Source organism: Ambystoma mexicanum, chromosome 8 (genome assembly GCF_040938575.1).
Source record: "Ambystoma mexicanum isolate Mex_15411 chromosome 8, UKY_AmexF1_1, whole genome shotgun sequence".
Classification (NCBI taxonomy): Eukaryota; Metazoa; Chordata; class Amphibia; order Caudata; family Ambystomatidae; genus Ambystoma; species Ambystoma mexicanum.
The window spans coordinates 1,507,834,197-1,507,858,554 of record NC_090929.1 but is presented as its reverse complement, the minus strand read 5'-3'; the positions used below and the strand labels follow the sequence as shown (position 1 = coordinate 1,507,858,554).

Sequence of the window (24,358 nt, the reverse complement as noted above, 5' to 3'; positions counted from 1 at the left end):
CTCAATCTACTGGGAGTGGCTGTTGGCGGCACTAAAGGAGTTTGGATTTGGGGAGGGATTAATTCGATGGGTTTGGATACTGTACGTGAAACCAAAGACCAGGGTAAAAACGGGGAGGTTGGTGTCTGCAATCTGGGACATAAAAAGGGGGACCAGACAGGGTTGCTTGCTGTCCCCAAAGGTATATGTGCTGGGCCTTGAGCCAATAGCGATGTACCTCAGGAAACGATACCTCAACGCCGGCGTCTGGGTCAGGGGAGTGGGACACCTGCTATCGCTCTATGCAGATGACGTGCTACTATATGTAAGAGACCCGCATCTAAATGCCCCAGTAATCTTAGACATACTCGATAATTATGCTAAAGTGTCAGGAATCAGTTTTAGCAGATCAAGTACTGGATATTCCCGATAGCTGGGCTGAGGGGGAGGAGCGCCAATGCACTACCAGCGGTGGGACTCAACTGGGAGGTGGACTTGTTCAAATACCTAGGGGTAAACATAAAGCATACACCAGAACAGATGCATGAATAGAGCCCGGCGAAGGTAGTGCAGGGCTTGAAGAAGTCCATGACATTCTGGTCTAAGCTACCACTATTAGGTAGGGTAGCCATCACCAAAATGATCATCCTACCAAGATTCTTGTACTACTTCAATAACGTGCACTGTTATGTCAAAGTGTCTTTTTTCCGATCGTTGGAAGTGCTGATCCGGGTGTTTTTGTGGGGCACCGCCCGCCACAGACTCTCACTAACAATGCTATACTTACCATACGACAAAGGGGGATGGGGGGTGAAATTGCAAAACCTGGAGAGATATTACCTGGCAGCCCAACTCAGTCACGTGGTTAAATGGTTGGCAGACAAGTCCACCTCAGAGACTGGCTTAATGCAACATTTGGTGGCTCCCATTAAACAGAAAGAAATACTGTGGGTAACATATGGAGGCATGGAACACACCCCAATGGTGGTGACACTGGGAAGGAAAATATGGAGGAGGGCACAAGCCTTACTGAAACTCGTAAACCCTTACTCTCCAGAAGTGCCAATAGCGGCGGACACGTGTCGAGATAGCACAGACATGGCAGTGGTGAGAAGATGGGAGGTGAAAGGAATATATGCATGGGGAGATGCACACGAAGACTGGGTCTTCAGGGAGTTTGACTCAATGCAAGAAAAAGAAGAGGTGCCAGGTGGGCAGTTTCTCTGGTACCAAAGAGTCCGGAAGGTGGCCAAGGAAAGGTGGGAGGGTTGGCCAGAAAAACTGCAGCCGGAACCACTACTGACCCTGATGTATAATTTGAACGATGGCTGGCGGCCGTTTTCCAGGCTGTACAGTATGCTAATAGACACACCCAACCCCAAGAGCACAACATTGAAAGGGCAATGGGAGACAGACCTAGGCACAAATATAACAGAGAAAGAATGGGAGAGAATACTGGGCTAACCCAAAGCAGTATCGAGGAGCCACCTTTTCAAACTGATATAATTGAATGTGCTGTATTGCGCATACATGACCCCGCACAGGATAGCCACATTTAACAAGAAAGCAAGTTCACAATGCCCATGGTGCGGAGGCGAGGGAGCTGATTTAATACACATGTTTTCGGGGTGCGGACGTGTGAGAGGATTTTGGACACGGATAGAGCAAGCCTGCAGAGCGGCTGGAGTAGCAAGGAATGAGTGGTCGCCGAAGGAATGCCTGCTTGAGGCCTATACCAGAATCGGCAAATACAAGCACGTGACCAGGTTTATGGACATGGCATGCATATTGGCCAAGAGAACCATCTCCATGTCCTGGAAAAATGCTCGGGCCACAATATGGAAAATGGCACAGGGAATTTGAGAGGGGGACAGAGGCTGAAACTAAGGTGTGGATGGAAGGGGTTAACAGATCGGAGTCGGATGGCAACGATAAGTGTGTTGCATGGAAGGCACTGGTGTGGAACATGTTCCACCCCTCTGACGACAAACCCCCATGAGCAAGACACATAGAGTAAGATACACTTGCTTCTTGCCCGGACAGTCACTTAACCGCATCTAACCAATAACTGTCATTCATGAAACCAGGAGAGTGGGAGAAAGAGCTGAGCCCCAGGCACTGTGGCGCCTGCCCCAACGGTCGCTGTAACACAACATATGGCACATGTAGGAAGTTGTTTGTCGTTATTTGTTATTACATTTTGGTATAAATGTATGACCTGGACAGAAGGCGAAATATTGAAATGCATGGTTGTATCTACATAAATGCCAATAAAAACATATTTAAAAATAAAATAAACAAAGGAAAAGATGATTTAGAACATACAAGAGACCACAAATATTTCTTAAGCAGACAAATAATTTTGGATCCCCAGAAAGAGTCATCCAGTACAATAGGCTAAGACAAAGTCAATGGGCAAAAGTCTTATATAGGACGAAGCACCTCTGTTGATGGAAAAGTTTTTGTACAATGTTTCAGCAGTCTTTGGAGAAAATAAGAATCAAATGGGGGGCGACAAGCTGATTTAGACTTGTGAGCAGTAGAAGATGCAAGCAACTCTACAGCAAGAGGTAAGGTCTCTCAGAATTTGTACAGTACCTTTTAAAAGGAAGAAAAGATGCAGCAGATGACTCCTGTTCCTGTGCAGGTCTCACTGTTCCTGGGCCTCAGTCATGGGGACAAGACGGAGGATATCGGGGGACTCCAGCAATGCACTGGGACGGTCAAAACTCGCAACCGGCAAACTTCACTTTCAGTGGCTGTTCAGTGTTTCAGCTCCTTGCGTCTACCGCAAATAGCAACACTGTGGTTGAGATGGACTTTCCTTGCTTCTGGGGTCCCGCACTCTTGAGGGTTGCTCAGGCTCGGTCAGTCCCGCTTCCTGGGAGTCCGGAGGAGCTTCCTGGACCTCTAGGCCAGCTTAAAAGCAACTCACACAATCTGGTGTTCCTCTCCCTGGCTATACGGTTTCCCGCAGCAACTCTGTGAAAATTCAGCCAGCTCCGAGATGGATGTCTAGGTGGCTTACTTTGGAGCTAATTGGGCCCTCCAGCTCAAGGGGAGTAGTTGTCCTTGCAGGGGCTTCTCTGTCGATGCGAACTTGGCGTTTCAGCACTGCAGCAGGGCTTCACGGGCAAACCAACGGTCCAGGAGTTAAAGCAGGTGTCCTCTTCAAGTTCTTTTTCGGTTCCTTTGTCCATTGGTCGACTCTGCCTTCCAAGCCAAAAGCCTCGACTTTTATTCAGTTCTCTCCCATTCATTCCAGCCTAGCTGCCAGTCACCCAGCAGGGTGGCTGTCCTTGCCGGACAGTCAGCCGGCCAGTCACCACAGAATCTATTTGGGTCTACTAGGAGACTAAGCACAGGGAGTTTCAGGCACCTCCTTCACTTCCTGCCTACCACAGACACCCTGGAGCCAGAGGCGGGCTTCACTCGTGAATCCCGGCAAAGGCAAAGCGAACAATGGGACCAAACCTGGTTTGGCACGCAGAGTAAATCTCAAGAAGGACCTTTCCACAAAGAAATGGCGAAAGAAGCAGACCGGGCCATTTTGACAAAAATGGCACCCTTGGGTGCTTTACTGCAGCTACAAACGCAGCCTGTGGTAAATGCACATCACGGTAGTTAAAACTAAACCACTTCCACCAGCCATTCAGTGAGGAAATGGTAACATACAAAATGTTACATGAGAAGCTAGACAACCCCTCCAGCACCCTATTGTAAGATAGTGTGTGCTGGGTCTAGACAGTTACAAATGTAAGTAAAGTCAATTTCACTTTACTGCTCTTGGAAACAGTAGTTTATCCAAGAGAAGGTATTTAAACCTTTGAAGGTGCTGTGTGACCCAATGTAAAAGATGATGCCTATGGAGTTTGTCAGACTCCATAACCAAAAGAAACACTGTGTTCAAAATCACATTAAAATGCATGAGAGTGGGGAAAAAGGGTCGCACTCTCTCGAGGTTAAAAAAATCAAGTCCTCAAAATCCAGCAAAGTTGCTGGGTGTCTTGAAGGTGGAGGAAATTGGCACATTTATGAGAATTCTCCCTAACATGACCTAAAAGCAGAGCTGAAGTAATTTGGACAGGCACCTTACGATAGGAAAAGTATCTGTGATGTTCTGCTCAAAGCCTTCTGTTAGTACATTGACGGGGATAAACAAAAAAATGGATGCACTGCACATGAGCTAAAAGTAGCTCCTGGCTTTTGCATCAGCCAGTAAACTGGAGCTATCGGTGGGGAACTAATAGCTATTACATAGAACACCACACATCTGACATCCACATGACGTGCAATCCTAACATTTTGTCAATTTGTATACGACTCTTCCTACCAAACAGAAAATGTGGTTCTCAAGAAAAATTATAAACTATCTGGGCCTTTTTGAAATAATGTATTTTAACTATAACCTGTTTCTCAAGAAAAACTAATTGCACTCTTTCTTTTTACAGTTTGCAAAAGCTGCATTGTGAGGCACTTCTGGTACAGTAACCGATGTCCTAGGTGCAATGTTGTCGTCCATCAGACACAGCCTCTCTATAACATCCGGTAACTTTTCTTTAAAAGACAAAGTACCTACAGCTTTCTTGTTTCAAATGTCTTTGCATTTATTTGTAACACTTGTCACACAATGCACAGGGTAAGAAAAAGGCTATATATATGTATATATACACACAAGACTCCTTCTCAAAAGTACTTTCTTTTAGATTGTCTCTGGACTTTAATTTGTATAAAACACAAGTACGTTAGAATAAATAAAGGATACACTGGTTCTCGAAGGGACTCCCAGGTTCTCCCCTCCCCTTTTCTGTATTTTATCCAGAATGGGGTATTGCATCTAAATGTGTGGGTATCCAAAGATCAAAGCAAAGAAAAAGTATTCAGTCCCATATCAAGCCGTGGTCTGACTCTCTCACAGTAGCTTGTTACTTAAGTCTAGATGTGGGGAAATAAGTAGGCGGGTTGCCTGAAAATAACTTTAAGAACACAACTATATATGTTAAAATTCCTTTGGGCTTTTGGCGTCTCCCCCCTCAATCTCTGAGAGGAGGTTCCTTCTATCTCTTTCACTCCTTTTACTGCTTTCATGGGTTTCTTTAGGTAGCTTGCTTACTGTGGGAGAGTCTTCCTCTTGTGGTCTCTTGTCCAGATTGGTAACCATGTACTGGACCTGTACCACACCTCGAGTCTGAGTTGAACTCTCAAGGCTTGGAGCTTTGTGCACCTTATAGATTTCTGTGCCTTCCCTGCTACGCTTCTCATCAGGGTGGGTCTGTCTTTGTGTCTCTCTCCACGCTTTGATCAATAAGGTGCTTCCGCTATTTGATTAAATTGATCCAATTGAAAAACGTGGTGAAAAACCATGTAGATTATATAATGACCGTGACGTGTACAACTAATTCAGAATATTAAGTCAAACTAAAGAAACCCTAAATTAAAGTCCTATAAATGTGTGTGTATATAATGTTCTATTTGTTAAGATCAATTTCCTGGTTAGCTAATTTCCTTCTGCCTTTATTTCTAGTTCTTATTACAACTGGTAGAAAAAGTTCCAGAGACAAACTATAAAGGGTCATGAACAAGCATGAAATAATTGTAATGTACTCGCTGCATGCCGGTCTCAAGTAGCATTTCATCACGTCCACAGCAACTATTAATATTTGTGTCCCAATACTCCTTGTAGAAAGCCAGTGAAAGTGTATGAAACCTTAAAGAAGTTTCCTGGAATAGTTTATGTAACTATATGAAATGTCAGATTTCCTAAGAAGCGTTACGTTCTGCAGCAAGTTTAGCTATTACAATAATGATCCTTTTTAAGAATCCAGAAAGTTTACACAATCTTAATGATTTAAATAAATTCTCTTTTAGGGTCCTTCAAATAAAAGTATTGTTATAAAAATGTTTGCAATAGGACAGCCTCTGTTAAACCAGGGATTTCTTTGTAAGATCTGCTTATATTTAACCCAATTTGTCAACGATTTTTAAATAGTAAAATTTAAAGTTTGAAAGGCTTCAGTAACACTGTAAGCTCTCCGAGAAGGTTAGAGAAGTCGTGAAGGATACTGGCTCCTTTTTAACCACTTTATTTTATTTATGTACAGGATGGAACAATCCTCTTTTTATCACAAAAGAATGTACAATAGATAAGCAATCCAATTTGATGGGAACCACTGAGCGTCTTACAATGGGGTGAGTACGAGTGACATTCTTGCCAGGTTGTGGAGAGGGAGTACATTGAACAGTCACCGGGGACAATACATGGGTGGACTTGCAAAGATTAAGGACAATCAACATTAGATATAAGTGTAGCTAGACGGTACGGCTAGATGTGTTAAGGATGTGACAATGATGGATGAAGTGCTAGAGTGGAGGCAGAGAAAATGAGACAGAGCCAGGTAGAAGCAAGGGAACATTTGTAGCTAGAAGGCATGAGAGATATGTTAAGGGGGTGACTCCAAGGCGATGAGGTAGGCTTTTAGGTTGGCTTTTAGGTTGTGTGACGAATTGAGGGAATTCATCCCTTCTCCCCAATGGGTGGTGGGGTACTCCCCTCACCCCATGAGGCTAGGGAGGGGATGCCCTACACGTGATGACTTATATGGCCCTGCCTAATACATCAGAACCATATCAGTTTCATGAAGATAAAGTGAACCTATATTATCAACAAGAAACTGAGGATATCCCTTTAAATCAGAGTCTCTGATGGACTGTGACGAGGATGCTGAAAAGGGATGACAAGCCAAAGAACCAGCGAGAGCAGGTGGAAAGCAGAGAATACCAGGGGAAGCCCCTTGTACAGAACAGAGAAGTAGGCGGAGTGGTTGTAGAGCGCAGAGCCCACATAAACCAGAGCAGCTCCAGCGTGGAAGCAGAAATGCTAGGAGACTGGCATGCGATAAAGGAGGAAATCCAAACAAATTGGAACCAAGAGTTCAGTGGTGGCGTGACCACGCAGCAATTGTGGAGGGGAGCCAGCCTGCACAAAGACGCTGATGGAACCAGCGGGAGGAAGCAACTCCCGATGCGAATCCCGGCAACAGAAGGTGAGATTGGGACGCATATGAAATGGACGTTGCAGAAAGTGAACAACAGAGGCACTAAGAAGCAGAGAGAGAGAGAATCCAAAGTCATATAGGTACCGGGAAGTTACCTCTGAAGACAGAAGGTAAAACAGGAATACCGCAAGGTTAAAAGGAACTCTGTATAAGTTGAAGGAAACTCATCCCAGTACTGATGTGAACAGAATTGGAAACCAGCAGATTTCTCAGGACTGTAGTAATGAGATCAAGAGAAACAGGAAAACCACAGAAGGGGAGAGAAATAGAATTGAAATCCTAGTTCACCTGAACTGTATTAATGAGATGAGGAGAAACCCAAACCCCACACAGTAGGACAGAAATAGAATTGAAACACCTCTGAACTGTGCTAATGGTATGAAGAGGAACAGGAAGTTTAGCTCCGAAATAAGAAAGTAAAGGCAGCACAAGATACCCCAATACTCAAAACAAAATAAATCGGAGGGCTTAACTGGGTACAATGGAGTATTCGAGATGATTTCTTCCCAACTATTCCCAACTTCGAGATGATTTCTTCCCAACTATTCACCTCACACCTTACTGATCAGCTGAAAAATGCAGAACCCCAGAAAATTAAATGGACCCCTGAATATCAGACTTGTTTTGAAAAACTCAAAAATATTGTATGTAATCAGCCAGTGTTGAAGGTGGCCAACTTTATTAATAAAGAGTTTATCTTGCAGGCTGATGCATCACATGGGGGATTAGGAGCTGTTCTATCCGAACGTCATGATGGCATTGAACACCTGATTCTCTATAGAGAAAAAAACGATGCCACCATTGAGTTGGAGGCCTTCGTTATAAAATGGGCAGTTTCATATTTGAAATATTATCTCACTGGTAGGAAATTCAGGTTAGTCACTGATCATTTCCTATTTACATTAATGAATCTGCGTTAAGATGCACATGTCATGCGCTGGTTCCTAGATATGCAGCCTTATTGTTTCACAGTAGAGCGTGGACTCCCTTTTCCCATTTCCATTAAACTGCGGGAACCAGCGGCATTAGGGGAAGGGTATGTGATGAATCCAAGGATATCATCACTGGGATAGCCCTCTCCCAGGTGGCCAGAGGACTGCAGCCGCTACCTGATCCTGCCCCTGGGATGGCTATGAGGGAGTACCACCCGGGGGAAGGTGATTCTCAGGGAAACCAATGACGTCCTTGGAGGAAACCACATGCCCTCCTTTCCCTTTCAGGGAGATCTCCTCAGTCCCTAATGCCTTAATGGCATACTGTCACACTTATCCCCCACTGCTTTACAAGGCTAAGGTGTTTAAACCCCAAACTCCCATTAGGGAAAACATACTACTGGCTAGGACAAGGAAGAGGCAGGGAGTAGTGAAGGTCACTCCCCGGGAAACTCAGTATCCACTTCCCCCACGTCATTGAGAAACCAATTAGAAAACCGACACGAAGAAGAGTGACTGAGTAAGGATAATTAGAAGGGCCGGGCAGCGAACGTTGCGGTCAAGTTGTTAGGAAATGAGTAAGAAAACCGGGAAGTTTAAATAGGGGCTTGTCGCAGCTGACAGCAGGCAGGAGGGGGAGGAAAGCTGCAGACGCTGAATCCCCTCCTAAACCGTAAGCTTACTCAGCAATGTGTTGAATGGAGTAGCGCAATGGATAGGTCGGAGAGGCAGACCCGACGAAGGAACAGAGAAGCGAAGGTGCGGGCAGTCCACTGCCTAGAGGGTGAAAGCCGTGGAAACCATGCATCACGAAAACTGACACCACGGGACTGCATCGCCGGAGGAGGCGCACCAGAGAACAGTACAGTGAGTTGGAGAGGAAAGAAGAGGCACAACAGACGTCAAGTAAGCCATGGGAAGAACTAATGGTTACAGGGTTTTCCTGGAACACAGGTTGCTGTGAAGCAACAACAGAAATAGCTGGTGAACCTAGAAGACACAGATGAGTTACTGAGTGGTTAAATAAAGGGAAACCCTTCTTAAGAATGCTACAAGCAGAAATCAATTAAATCATTAAAGAAGCCAGAGGATTTAGTATGCAAGTTTTTAATGGATTATTAAACCTCAATTGCAGGAGGAAAGAATAACGCATATGACAACACCTGGCAAGCATCTATATTAGCTGAAGGTTGTGAAAGAAAAGTGTTCCAGAAGTGAAAGCCCTGGAAATTAAGCACACCAGGTGAAGTTAAGTATTTGCGTAATGAACTGTTCATGTAATATAGTCCTGGCACAAGAATACACCAGGTGAAGCTAAAGATTTGTGCAATAGCGTGGGTATATAATAAAGCCCTGGATGAGAGAATAACAGGTGAAGTTGAATATCTGTAAAGTAGCAGAGTTCTGGCAAAAGAATAGGCCAGATGAAGTTAAGGAATTGTGCAACAAACTGTTTATACAATAAAGTCATGGCCGGAGAGTATACCAGGTGAAGGTTTATGTTTAAGTAATGAAGTCCTGGTAGGAAGTACACCAGATGAAGGTGAAACAAGTGTGCAACATGACCTGGCAGAAGTATGCCCCGGTGGAGATTGAAATTCAGAATATTGTAAAGACCTGCAAAGAAAGGTCCTTGGTTCAATAGGCTATTGAAAAACTATAAAGAGGGGAAGTACTTAGGAAAAGACATATCACTAAATGAACTGTAAAGTATGAACGGACGAGAACGCTTGGGTAAGGGAGCAATTCCCCACAAGTGTTGAACTAAAAGTTAATTTAAGGAGCCTAGGGAAGAAAGAGAAACCCTGGGAAAAGAGGATTGTTCATGAAAAAAGCTTTTCTGTTGAATTGGAACTTTTTGTGTTGAACCTGAACATTTGAGCACTTGGAATAGTCCAGAAATAACCCCCTTTAAACCTTTAGAGTTTAATGTGAGGGCCAGAATAGGATTACATACACAGGAAGGACCTTTTGTTTGGACATCTTGACACTGCACAGACTCTGGTTTTAGTTTGAGCTAGGGAAATTTCTCCTAGAATCGGGATAGTGAGGCATTTCCAACCCACTTATTTTAATACAAGTTTATAACCAAAATATGTCTCCTCTGTGTCTGCGTCTCATTCCTGGCTCCTCACCTTTCCTACATGTGGGAAATCTACATCTCATAAGCCTTATATACATATGAAAACTCAAATGAAACTCGGGACTGACTTTGGGTTTGAATACCTATAGCAGATATATTGGGTACATGCCACATTAGTCCGTCTTTAATGTGAATTTTCATACCGAAGTTACCCAGGGTAATCCAGACTTGGACCCCTTGCTCACTGTGTTTATAGTGGCACAGCTTGACCTGATGCCGAAACACGTGTGTCGGGTTGCTGTTGGTATACTTGTTCAGAGGAGAATTTCGGTGCTGGACTGCCCGAGTGGGTGGGACCAGACAGTTATGCGAAGGGATATTTCTCGTCTGTGAAGGGTACAGCAAGCTAAAACGTGGTCCCGAATGGGCACCTTCCGAGAAAAAAGGTTTTTTGGCCGTGTTCGTTCTAGGTAGAGGGGCTCCCAGAACTTTTTTCTTGTTTTGTTTAAAAGAAGAAAAAATATATATTCATACGTGTTAGGAGACATATAGGACATGTGCATTTTCTATGATTATTATTTTTGCCAAACATTCATGTGGTGTACACTGATTCTTCGTACGTAGTATGTTCATATGCAATACACCAGACACTCCTATGGCATACAGTCACATACAACAACTCGCATATGCCACTCATGTGCCATACACAAACACAACGAGCATATTCCATATCAATACACACACGAAGAAAACGATGGTCATGCCTGGCTACATACAAACATACACACGGAATAATTGTCATACCTCGTACCTACATGCACGATTAAAGTCCAGGCAAAAGTGCAAACATCAAAAACATATATTTCCCTTTAATACACACAAACCACAAATTCACACAAAAACCCATTCAGACTAAAATATCAAACACATTGAAAATCCAATGCGCAGGCACACAGGCAGACTCGCACAACGGTCATGTTTACGGTACACATAAAATATATGCCACTAATGTAGACAGATTAAACATTAATCACACAAACACAAAATATTTGCATTACACTACACACAAATACATCAACACACACGGCACAATTCATACCTACCCGCACATTTAAAGTACCCACCAAAAATGCACACACGACACATTATGTGACGAGGGCCTGAATGAGTCTCTAGAAAAATCGAATATGTTTTCAGTTTTTTATTGCAAAAATTGAGCTATGAAAACAGGCAGTTGTGGCTATGTCTCCCTGCACAGCTTAACCTTAGAGAAGGCTCCCACCTCGGTAGCACAGTCTCCTTAAACCCACAGGTCATAACGTAGTGCTAATTCACGAGAGCCAGGGTACCCTTACTGTCTGGTCTATCTCTGCCGGAGCGAGGGCCTAAGGGTTGTGACCATCTCCCTGTCTCCCACAGAGACTTTCTAGGTGACCTAGCGGGATAGTGTGGTTGTCCTGGTGCCCTTTCCTCCAGATGACCATCTCTCAACCTTTTCTCGACTCCCCTATCTCCTCTCTTCCCCATCCTCCTCTGTCTCTCCCCACACGATGTATCCTGAAATTAACACTCTCTGCCACTTGTCCTGTCTCCACCCTCCTGATATTATCCGCTTCCTTCCAAATATGATTTCTCCCAACACTACAGCTGCCTCTACCCTTCTGCATCTCGATTCCCACTCATATACCCCTACTCCCAACCCCCCACTTTCTGCTCTCCCTCCAAAACTAACTTCAGACATTCTCTCACTCCCATACAAACTGCCAGATTGGTACCACTCCTTCAGTCTCAACACCTTCCCTTCACTCCCTCCAAACACTCAGTCTCCAAGTCTCCCTCCACCTGATTTATCTCCTCATTGCAGCTCCACAGACTTCACCCAAACACCTCTCGCTGCCACCTGACTCTGCTGGCTTTTTTCGGGCCCCCCCCTTTTTGCCTAGAAGATTCCCTTTGCTCCTTTTGGTTACCAGAGACAGCTGCTCCCCTGGGCCAACCTCTGTCTGAGCTCTCCCATTGGATGACAGCACTTCCCCCTGGAGGACTTCATAACAATCTATAGCCCCACCCTCTTTTCAGTCTCTATTTTGCCCCTGTGGTTTTTGTTTTATTTTGTTGTGGCTCTCCTTCACTCAGTAGGTTAGTGGTCCAACTGGGTTTGGGGAGTGTTCCCATGACTCCACTATTCGTGAGCAGTCTATTGCTAGCCATTGCTCTGCTGCAGCCACCCCATTGTTACCCCCTGTAGCCAGGCTGCAGTTTGTGGGATAATTGTTGGGTTTTCCATTCTGTTCCTGAGTGGGGGAGTCCTATTCTTTTTTCATTTGAGTAACCAGTCCTTTCCTCTGTTGGGCCCAGTTGCACTGTAATTTTTCTCTAAACGTTTCAGCTTCCCACAAGCTGTTCTCCATCCCAGTGTCTGAAGAGTCTGGTGCATTCTGATCACTGGAGTCTCTTGAGAATCACCTGGGAGAGAAGACAAAGATCTGGGCAGGATAGAGGCTGATGGGCATATGGTCAAAGGAGGAGGCTCCAATGTGCATACATGGCTCCAGGCATAGTGGCGACCGAATACGGGGGTCCCAACTACCCTCGTCCGCCGCCCACCCCCTGTCACACTTCAGAAACAAAACTGCATGTTTACACAACCGTACACACAAACCGAGGCCAAGTAAAAAAACAAATTCCATGCTCAATGCTCTCACGTACGCAGCAAAACACACAAACACGTGTGTGTGTGTGTGTGTGTATATATATATATATATATATATATATATATATATATATATATATATATATATATATATATATACACACACATGAGAAGTAGATCACATACCCACACATGTAGCATCATGTCTAATTGCTTAAATGTCTTTGTGTAACTTGTAGCTTAATACTAATATATAACAATCCTACACATGGATTTGAACCTTTTTCGGTGGAGAAAAAACAATGTACTATTAGCTAATTTATTGAGCGCAGACCTAGCTTCGGGAAGCAACTGAATGCTGTAGAAGTCATAGGGGGAGGTACAGATTGAGGGAAGCAGAGATACAATGATGCAGAGTGCAAACAGGGGAGGGGGCAATTTGGCAGCGCATGATCTACAAGCAACCGAGAGGATACAGGGGGTTGGGTGGGTTCAGATCAACCAGTCTCGGGTTGGGTCGTTAGATGGGGAGTGGAGGGTGTGTGGAACAAGGTTTCAGGAGGAGCCATTCATTGAAGAGGATGGTCTTAATCTCCTTCCTGAAATGTAGAGGTGAGGTGGTGAATCTGGTGTTGACAGGGTGGGGGTGTAGACCGGCAAGGCTTGTCTTCTGGTTCTTTCCTTCCTGCACCAGTGGAGATCAATTGTGCAATGAAAACAATTTTTAAGGTTAAACCAACAAAAACGTTCAGCACATTTTTAGAAATAACCATTTTAAGGTTACAAAGCAATTTACTGTTTATGCAAAATTGGAAATATATTAAACAAAATTCCAACACCATGTTAATCCTTGTTTTTGTGCTTTGCAAATGTTTATTACATTGTTTTACAGTCACTTAAAAAAGAAATGTCTTTCTCCACTGATGTATGGGGCTGATTGCCTAAGACCAAAAAGGTGCAAATATGGCTTACACTAAAAAGAAATGGTGCATCTTCTGCTGCATAACTCACCAATTCACTAATCGGGTTTAACATTTTTTAATGAAGGCCAAGAAGCTTGGTGAATCTGAGGATCTTCCTCTTCAAGGTTATGCAGAGGATCTTCTGTTGCATACATTTAGCTGTGACTTAACTGAAATTGGGGTGTGGCCTGGTTTTTGAGGATATATATAGGTGTGCATGGCAGACATTTATGGTGTACATTTGCTGGAATTCACTAGGTTTTTGGCATCTGCTGAAAAGTGATCTACTGTGTCATAAATTACACCTGTAAAATCATGCTGTGAGTGTGTTATTTGAAGTGCTTAAGTTAAAATTTGAGAGTGGAAGTGAGGTGATTAGATGGATAATGTGTAGAAGTGCGTGAGAAAAAAAATTGAGAATTTTAGTTTTGTTTTTCTGACTTATACAAAGGTGTAATTTCTGTCTCTGGAAGTTTGCGTGGGTGTTTTGTGGTTTCAAAGTGTGTTTTTATGAATTACGTGGAAGTTACACCACCTGTTATCAATGAATAGGTTGTACCTTAATTAACTATTTGACTTGGTGAATTCTATTTTCTGGATCACTTACACCATACCTGGTATCACACATGGCCTTACAAACACCCTGGCTTAAAAATAGAATCCAAGAATTTGTATTTCTCTCAAATCAAGATGTTTGGTGGTTTGACTGTAGGAGGCTGGGCAGTGGCACTCTGATGTTCTATTATGACAACTTGTAAAGCACACGGTCACCCGAAGGTATCATGGCGCTAGAGAGGGAGGCAATGTTGGCATGTCCATCAGTAACAGACTTCAAACCAGGTAAGTCTTCAAGGCCCTTCTGAATGCCAAATGATTTGATAGGTTCTTCAGTGCTAGTGGGAGGTCATTCCACAATTGAGCCGTGGCCACCGAAAAAGCCGGACCTCAATTCGAGAGCGACGGAAGGACAGTACGCACAGCCCAACAGCCGAGGCCGAACGTAATGTCCGATTGGGAAAATAGCAGATTCATTTAGCCCAGAGATATTCCAACCCTAGGTTGTGCAGCGCACGGTGAACCAAGCAGAGTGCCTTAAACCTAATGCGTTGGGCCACAGGCAGCCAATGCAGGGAACGCAAGCCTGGAGACATATGGGCACCATAAGGGGATCCGGTGGCTGCACGCGCAGCCAGGTTTTGTAAGCGCTGTCGCCGCTGGATAGTGCCTTTAGGTTGGGACAGATATAGCAAGTTACAATAATCCAAGCTGCTCAAAATCATGGCAGCTACCACTGGCGGCCAGATATTCCGGGGTAGAAATGGAAGCACCTTTTTCAATATATTAAGATGAAAGTGGCCAGCCTGACAGACCGCCGATATTTGTGCGTCCATGGAGAGAGTGGCAGAAATTGCCACTCCCAAATTCTTCACTCTAACCTCCGGAACAGGAAGAGGGCCCAGAGAAGAAGGCCAGAAGGATGACCCCCAGAGTGAAGGGTTGAGAGGAGAGCCCACCGCCAACGCCTCTGTCTTGTCTCCATTAAGTTCAAGCCAATTCTGGTTCATCCAATCTCCCAGGGCAGACAGGCACTGATGCAGGCGCAATGACATCTCAGCCTGCTCAAACTCTAGACGAATCAGGATCTGACTGTCATCGGCATATGACTAGCACCTGATGACAAAGGAGCGGATGAGACGCACCAAAGACCAAATATACATTTTAGAAAGAATGGGAGACCAGGCGGAGGTCCTGCGGCACCCCACACACCAGTGAGCAAGATCCCAAACGGATCGACATCTCCCTGGGTGTTTTCCCACTCCCTAATTCGGCATCTCTAAATCCCAGGTTGTTGAGACGCGGAAAACATTAGGTGCTTCGGCCATTGGGTTCCGCAAGAACTTGCTTTCTCCTTCTGTAGGTAGAAGTTGGTGTTGGTTTCAACACGACTCACAAACACTGTAGGTTTGCAAACTCCCTGTCCCTGTTGGTAGCCTGTTTGTGGCTCTGGTCCCCAGATCACTATTGTATCTTGCAAGGTTTTCTAAATATTAGTCCTGTGGATTCAACTCCTGTAATTGGACACACATGCTGGGGCTATACTGTCTCTGGGGGCAGGAGCAAGTATGCGGGATCCCTTCTCATCCATGCGGTGGGGTCAGATGGGAAGTGGCTGGACCAGGCCAGTCCCTAACAGCTCACATGCCCCCCATTCGAGGATTGGGAGTTCAGGCAACTCTCCACACCATCTATTGGACAAGAATTAGCTTTAAGATGTGGCCTGTGGCACTCCTTAAAACACCTAATGGATGGGTACGTAATTTAATATAGCACATTGTGAGGATACGCCTCGGCTAGAGCCGCGTGGCGTGCATCAAACACGCCTCGGCTGGAGCCGCGGCGAGGACCAAACGCACCCGATCCCAAGAACACTGGGGTCCTTAGTGACGGGACCTCCCAGCAGGTCCCGTCCATTAACTTAGTTACGAAAGCGGGAAGGGGAGCCGCTGCCAACAGTCGCGGTGACACCGCACATTGCTTACCTGGTTTTCGAGCCGGCCCGGATGGGGGTGTGCCGTGCTCACCGGAGCTCCTGGATGCAGGGGAGAAGCGACCGACCCATCACCGCCGTGCTCCTCGTGGCGACTCCGGGGCTACCCGTAGCGGGAGGAAAACTCCCAGCATCCGGCCATGCCCATACTCGGCGCGGCCACGGACACGTGACCGACGCGAGTGTCGTACATTACAACAAGGACGGGAATGGCCGCACGCCGGGACAGCGTCCTTTAAGGGAGGTGGGATAAAGCCTCAAGAGCCAATAGGAAGGGGCTGGGCTGGACGCTCAATGATTGGTTAGGGCCTGAACCCATCTGTTATGATAAAAGCACGCCAAGCCGTTCTGATGGGTTGTTCTCTTTTCACAGGATACGGAGAAGAGAGAGGAGGGAGAATCGGAGTGGTGGGCCTATCCGGATACTAAGAGATAGAACCAAGTTGGGACTAAGGCCAACATACTCTGGGAAGCCAAGACACCGGTGAAGCAAACCGGAAGGACTTGTTTATTTTATTTTCCTTAAAGAAAACTACTGCCTTACTAAAGAAAATAAATATTCTTTCAGCATTCGCCTGTCTCCCGAGTGCAATTCCTCACACACATGATAAAGCTACACTTGAATTTTTATTTTTTTATTAGTGTTTTCAGGCATGGCTTCTGCCTTTTTTCCAGTGTCCCTTGTTCAATTAAAGTTATGTTCCTAAAGTAAATGTCAAGGAAGCGCTTGCCATCAATTTTACAGAAAATTATACTTGAGTTAAGTCTTATTTTGTTTAACCTTGACAACAGTTTAGGTTGCTCTCTTGAGAGGAGGTCTTAAGTCTTTCTCTAGTTTGTGAACCTCAACTGCCTAAAGAAAAGCAAATGTGGTTTAGCCAACCGATTAAGGGTTTTAATTTAATATTTGGTCTTTGTTCTTTTCACATTAAGAGACATTTTCGTCCTTTTGTTTAGAAGTTTCTTAAATAATGTAATGCCAGTGTGGTTTGTTTTTGGTAAGAGGATTTGACCCTTTTGAAAACTGCTCCTGTTTTCTGTCAGGCCAGCCTCTCGCTCCCTAAAATGTGTTTCTATGTAGTTATTTTCTAAGGCTTAATTGTGCCTATTATTTATTTGTAGAGAAACCACATTTCTATTAGAATGATTTAGTTTTTATTTTCAATTTTGTTCTCTTACATTTTTTAGAACATTTACGACAATATCCTAAATCTGTGTGATCTCATCAAAACAAATAATGTTTAAATTATTGAGCTCTTCTCGGTTTCACATGTGTTTCGGCCACCAGTGCCTTTCTCAAAAACTGGGCTGGTTAAAGTAATAACGGGTCAAATTGACTCTTTACAAAACGCTCACATTGAAATACAAATTAATATAGCATGGACATGTATACGAAATTGCATAATTAGACAGAAAATGTAGGAATAGTATTGGGACGGATTGGAAGGAGAGAGAAAACAGCACCTACACATGTTAGTTACTACTTCAACTCATGAAGTTGTACGGTTCTGATGTAAGCTTTACTTTATTATAGAATTAAGTTGTTGCCACTACGTTGTGTAGTTGAAAATGGTAAGGTCTAATTGAAAATATTATTCTTTAATAATATATTAAGTGTCCGTAGTCTCAATCAAATCTTTAAACTAGATATTGTGAGGTGATCTCCCCAACGTAATTTCATGCCCCTGTTGATTTTATATATTTTCAGTAGTTAGAATCTTGATCTCCCAGTGTAATGCCTTCACGCACTATGGTGCTTTTAATGCTTGGCAGGGTGCATATGCGTGGGTGAGAGTAATATAACATTGCTCACCATTGCGTATGTATTCTGAGCTAATCATTCAATTTCTGCCGCGTCTTGCCTCCTAACTAGCGATTTCCATTTAGATCTCTAATGCCTGTAAAGGAAAATCATACCGATCGAATTTTATGAATATGATATACCCATATATTAAAATTAAATGAATTAGGCACTCTGTGTCCTTCCCTTTAAATGAAATGACCAAATGGCGGTTACCTGCAGGGTTTCCCAATCTGCAGGTATTCGTTACATCGTCACTGCGATTGTAATCCTAATCGCGGTCACCGGTCTAGGAAGTTTATTTAAACAGAAATTTCAATGCGTAATTCTAAGTGTGGAGCGCATGACATCATCCTGTTGCGTAACGGCGATGGCGTATGCAATTCTCGCGATAGTTACTTTGATTTGGCGGCCATACTTAGGGCTGTAATATCCCATTTCAGGCCAAGTTTTCCTGATTGCTGAACTTATATACTATACTGTATGGAAATGAAAAAATGTGTGCGAGTTTGACACCTTCCCCGCTTAGACTAAAAGTAAACAGAAATAAATATGTCGATGAACAGTAAGGTGATAATAGTTTACTAGTTTGGCCATTTGTCAATGGTAGAATACATAATTCGGTTATGATTCCTATTGTAACTACATTAGCGAGCAAATTATATATTTACTGGCTCGTCAGGCAGGTCTAGAGGAACCATACAGTTCCTCTGATTTGTCAGTAAATATATCATTTGCTTGCTAGTGTAGTGTATATGACATCACACGCTCTACAAGTAGAATTACGCATTGACATCTTATCAAGTTCCACAGAAGGACACGGCTGCCTCTGTTTTCTGCATGTCTCTTGTAAGGGAGGCATGGTGCCACAAGTAGACGCTGACACAAGATTTCAAGTTTCAAAAAAGTTATTTATATATTTTGAATGGGGGGGTTGGGAGACCTCCTAACTTGCCCTAATGCTAAAATGGGAGTAATCTCAACCATAAACTAAAGAAAACACAGTCCTGGTCAGTCTTGTCAAAATAATAATGGCCAATGCTAAAAAAACCTAATACCTGCCCTTACTCTAAGATAACAAATGGGTGAAGTGATATAGATTGGGTCAAAAGAAAATCAGTGTGAAAAACAAATTGTGGCTGAGCAACCGTCTCTCCCCACATTTGATAGCATGTGTGAAGTGTCACACTTGGCTTGGGTGACACACTCTGGCTCCAGACACGCAGATGCAGTTCAAACATTGTGGACTTGGGTCCGCTTGGCCTACCACGATCAGTTCCTTTCTTTGGCAGGTCAATACCTTTCTTTGGCAGTTCAACTAAATTACCACAGTTCACAATCACGGCTCAGCTTCTTCTCCAAGTACAATTTCACAAGGTCTCCCTCTGTTGAGCTTGGACCTTTTTATATCACAGTTCATAGGGTTCCTTTCCCCAAGCTTTGTGTCGCATTCATTAGGCTCCTCCTCTGTCAGGCTCAAGCTTCTTTTACTTTTCCTACTGTCGAATGAATGTGCAAGGATTTTTTTGAGACCTCTGCATGACCACTTCTGAGATTTCTAAGCGCTATAAGTCCAACAAAATGGAGCATTCTGAGGCAGAGTTTCAAAATTGCAAGGTCAGATTTAATTTGCACATATCATACACTCGAGCAGACTTCAGGTTCATCCATGACCAGTATTCCATGTAGAGTGGAGAAGTGAAGTATCTGAATGGTTCATCGTGTCTCTTCTTATACAAAGACGAAGCCTGCATCAACATAGTGTCATGCTCATGAAGTCAAGGGCACAGGCATGCAGGGGTTGCATGCACAGGAGACCTGGGTGGAGACTGTCCTGGCGCCTTTGGCGCCAGGCTCATGAACAAAAGTAAACAAGAACATCCATTTAACACCAGAAAGCTTTTATTATGGACAGAGCACTTACATTAACCTTGAACATTCCATCCATTCAGCAGGATGCATTAACCTTGAACACTCCATCCATTAAGCAGCCCCAAGTGTATTCTTGGGTGTGGCTGCTAATGGATTGCCTTCACACGTGCTCACTCTCTAGGAGTGGCAGGGTGTGGCTGGTAAGCCGTCCCTAATGGGCGTTCCCCCGATCTCAGCTATATAAGCTGCCCCGATCCTCAAGACAGATGCTTCACCTTATTCTGCACTTGCAAGCAGCGGAACACTCACCGTCGCCTGGGGTAAGACTTACCTTTGAAGATCCTGCTTCCTGGACATCCTTCTTCCTGCCAGCATACTTACCAACTGGGGGAAGCTGTTCTTACCTGTACATCTCTTCAGCGAACCAAGTATTCATCTTTACACTTTCCGGAACGCTGAAATCTTCATCTTGGCACTGCAGCACGACGTGCTCCATCATCGACGGCAGCGCCTGCAAGGAAAAACAGAAGACAAGGTTAGACATCTAAAAAACAGTAAGTTTAAGGTTGCGCTTCGCCATACTTCGCGCTTTCCCTTAAACCATCACTTACTTGCTGTCAAGCATTGCGGTTGCATCCATCTTCCATCCGGCCGTGTCTCGCGTCTCACAGCTGCATTGAGGCCGCATTTCCATCTAAGGGAAGAAGACGGAAGAGAGACATTATTGCCGGCATAAATAGGAGCAACATATACGGACCTTAAAGAGAACAAACCGCATCATAAGAGCTCAAGAAAGACTTACCAATCATAAGGAGAAGCATAGTCGCAGCTGGACTGGACTAATCCTTATCAGGGAACAGTGAAGTAACTAGATCCCATTCGACGCGCCCCTGCCAGAAGTAGCAGGACGGAGAGCTCATCTTCCATAATTCACAGGTGAGCTTTATGGGCCGGCGTATGCTCACAGAAACCGTACTTTGGGATGAAGGGTTCGAGAGGTACAACAATCAAAGATTGGCGCACTTGCACACTCTTATCTCCACCCAGGATCAGTATCACCACGTACCACCACTCACAGCTTTTCTACTGAGGAAGAGGCCTGAAGGGGGTGATTCAAGATCAGGGAGGGCTGCAACCGTGCCCCAATGTGTCATGAATCGCCACTTCCGCCCCCTATGGACTTCATGGTCCATAATGCACCGCAACATTGGGTCAGTAATCCTTCCAACATGGCCGCCTGCACAGGAAAGCCGCTCTCTAGCGTTTACGCCGGACGCGCTGCCTTCAAGAAAATAGGCACGCACCCGCGGCTCTGCGCATCTCAACGCCACTGTTTTTCGTGTTGCTAGCGATTGCTATCGTTACTGCTCCCTTTTCGTCAGTGCCCTCTCCAGTTTCTTCTGTCCTTCCCTTCCAGGCTGCCCCCTTTGAACTGCTCTCGCAATTCTTGGCTCCCTTCTCCTTCCATCCCGGACCGCGCCTGTGGTCCCGTGCTAGCAGGTTCCCCGCTTGCTCCGAACTCTGAGTTACGCTCCTATTCATTCCTGGATTCCGCCGCAGTGCTTCCTTCCTGGATCCTGAATGCTATTCTGCTTCCTGAGGCAGACGGCGAACCTCACACTGGACCCAGACCCAGAGGATACATGCCCTTACCTGTACAAGTCCACAACAACCAGGAAGAAGGAAAGATCTCCCAAGAAGACTCAACCCAGAGAAAAACAGGTGAGAAACAGGGCAGAGTGTGACAGTTTGAGGTGCCTAGAACCTGATATCGAGCCTAACATGGAGGCTGCAGTCCAGGACCTCATGAGAGGAATGCAAGAATTAACTACTGAGGTTCAAAACCTCAAGGCAGAAAATGCAGCCCTAAAACAACTTGTATTGTCCCGGGATTCGGCATTCAAGGAAAGTGCCCTGGTAGGGGGGTATAGTGGATAAGTACGATGGCTCTTCCAAATCCCTGCGTTCCTTCCTCGATTCCTGCCTGGTATATTTCACGTTTAAACCCTACTATTTTTCCATGCCCAGGGCTAAAGTGGGGTTTATGACATCGCACCTTTCTGGTAATGCCTTACCCTGGGCAACCCCCTTGGTGAACGCAGGAGACCCACTCCTGGACAACTACGATGGATTCTTAGAAGCCTTCAAAGCCGTGTTTGATTGCCAGAACTCGTTCATAGCGCCCAGGAGAGACTACTGGAATTCCAACAGGGAAATCAAGATATGCTTACCTATGCGACTCGTTTCAAGCAACTGGCTAAAGAGGCTGATTGGTCCTAGGAGGCTAGTTTCACCCTGTTTCGAAGAGGTCTGAATGATGGACGAGCTAGCCAGAGTGGCCCGTCCAAGTTCCTTTCAGGCCTTGATGGATTTGTCACTACAGATCGATTTCCGAATCCAGGAAAGAAAGGCTGAGAAAAGAAAAACAAAACCCACAAGCCCAAAGCCAACCATGGAGTACCCTAGCCCTAAAGAAACATCCACTCAACCCTCTTCAGATCCAGAACCTATGCAGATGGGCTCCTTTCAGCATCCGATCTCCCCACAAGAAAGGACCCGTAGAATCAATGCCGAACTCTGCATGTATTGTGCTTCCGATAAACATCTTGTAAGGAATAGCCCAATAGCACCACCCCGGCGTTCGTGAAGCGCCAGCTCCCGATCTTGAGCCGAGCACAGCTTCGGGAGAAAGATATCTGCTCCTCTTCTGTTCCTTCCTTGACTTGTCCTTGCCAGAATACTATGGTGGTTCTGCAAACATTCTTGTCATCCACCAAAAAGGACACTTTTCCCATCCTGGTTCTAGTGGATTGCGGTGCCATGGGAGTATTTATAGATCATGAATGGGCCCCGAGAAAACAAGCGTGATTCAAGCTGTCGAAGGAATCGACGGGAAACCATTATCATCCGGACCCATTACCCACCAAACCAAGAAACTATTGCTCTCAATAAATAACCATCAAGAAACACTCTGTTTTGATATCATAAAAGCAGCACATTACCCCATGGTTCTAGGCATGCCCTGGCTCCAGTCCAGAAGCGCAACCCGTATATCAATTGGTCAGCTGGATCCCTATTTCTAGGTTCATAATTCTGCTTGACCCATTGTTTGTCTCAAGGCTTGGTGCCAGATCCTCCAGTGGACTCCCAGAATCCCGAGCAACCACCATTGTGTGTTTCCAACATTACTCAAGTAACTGAGATCTATCAATCCTATTCTGATGTGTTTTGAACTGCCATTGTCCAATCATTACCACCCCATCGACCTGAGGACTGTGCTATTGACACTGAAGACTCGGCAGGGATACCATTCGACAGAATGTTTATACTATCTGAACCAGAGAAAAGAGCCCTAAAAGAATATCTGGACACTAATCTCGCTAATGGAACCATTCGTCCTTCAAAATCCCCAGCCGGTGCTTCATTGTTCTTAGTGCCTAAGAAAGACACTAAGGAACTCTGACCTTGTTTGGACTACCGAGGTATCCTCTACCCCTTATTTCTGACATATTGGAGGCTGCTCGAGGTGCTGTAATCTTTACCAAGCTCGATCTACGAGGTGCCTACCATCTTATTCGAATTAAGGAAGGGGATGAGTGGAAGACCACCTTCAGAGCACCTTTTGGTCATTTTGAGTACCTGGTCATGCCCTTCGGCCTAGCCAACGCCCCTGCGGTTTTTCAGCGCTTCATGGACAGAGTCTTCTCGGATATGGTGTTTCTTTTCGTCATAGTGTATCTGGACGACATACTGATCTGTTCCAACGAACCCCAAGTCCATCAAGAACATGTAAACGCCGTACTTCAGTGACTAAGAGAGAACAAGCTCCTGGCCAAACCTGAAAAATGCCTCTTTCATGTCTGGACCGTTCATTACCTTGGCTTCGTACTAAGTTCCAAAGGAATTGGAATGGATACTGCCAAGGTAGCCTCAATTCTTTCCTGGCCAGCACCTACCACAGTAAAACCGATCCAATCCTTCCTGGGACTTGCAAACTTTTACAGGAAATTTATTCCCACATTTTCTGACATTGTGCATCCCATTGTCACTCTGCTGAAGAAAGACGCACCATTCATTTGGTCTGTTGCTCAAGAAACAGCCTTCCCGGAATTAAAACAAAGATTTACCCAAGCCCCCATCCTGGCTCAACCAGACATAAATAAACCCCTTCGAAGGGATTGTGTCCTCCGACGTATTCCTTATCTTTGATAGATCATCTCCCAGCTTGCTGGCCTCGGAATTTTTTTTTCAGTAGAGGGCGCTGTGCGTCGACGTCCCTCGAGCCGATGTCCCTCGCAGGCCTCCGTATCGGCGCCGACGTCACCACGCATGTAGACTCACGCAGCGTCCGTTGCTCAGTTCTGTTTTTCCGCGCTTCGTGGGGCCTCGGAATATTGTTGCTCAGTTCTTCAGTCAAATATATCATTATTCCTCGTGAATACTGACTCGTACTCGATGGCTTCCTCACCCGAA

General features: G+C 45.0%; 1 protein-coding gene across 3 annotated transcripts in view; it reads left to right on the top strand.

Moving 5' to 3' along the window:
* PCGF6 (polycomb group ring finger 6) overlaps positions 1 to 24,358 on the top strand; it is a 583,658-nt gene that overhangs the window by 141,396 nt on the left and 417,904 nt on the right. For all 3 annotated transcript variants that reach the window (XM_069611699.1, XM_069611698.1, XM_069611700.1), the window contains exon 3: positions 4,431 to 4,527. In XM_069611699.1, coding sequence (XP_069467800.1) covers positions 4,431 to 4,527 — 97 coding nt within the window. The remainder of the gene's footprint in view (positions 1 to 4,430; positions 4,528 to 24,358) is intronic.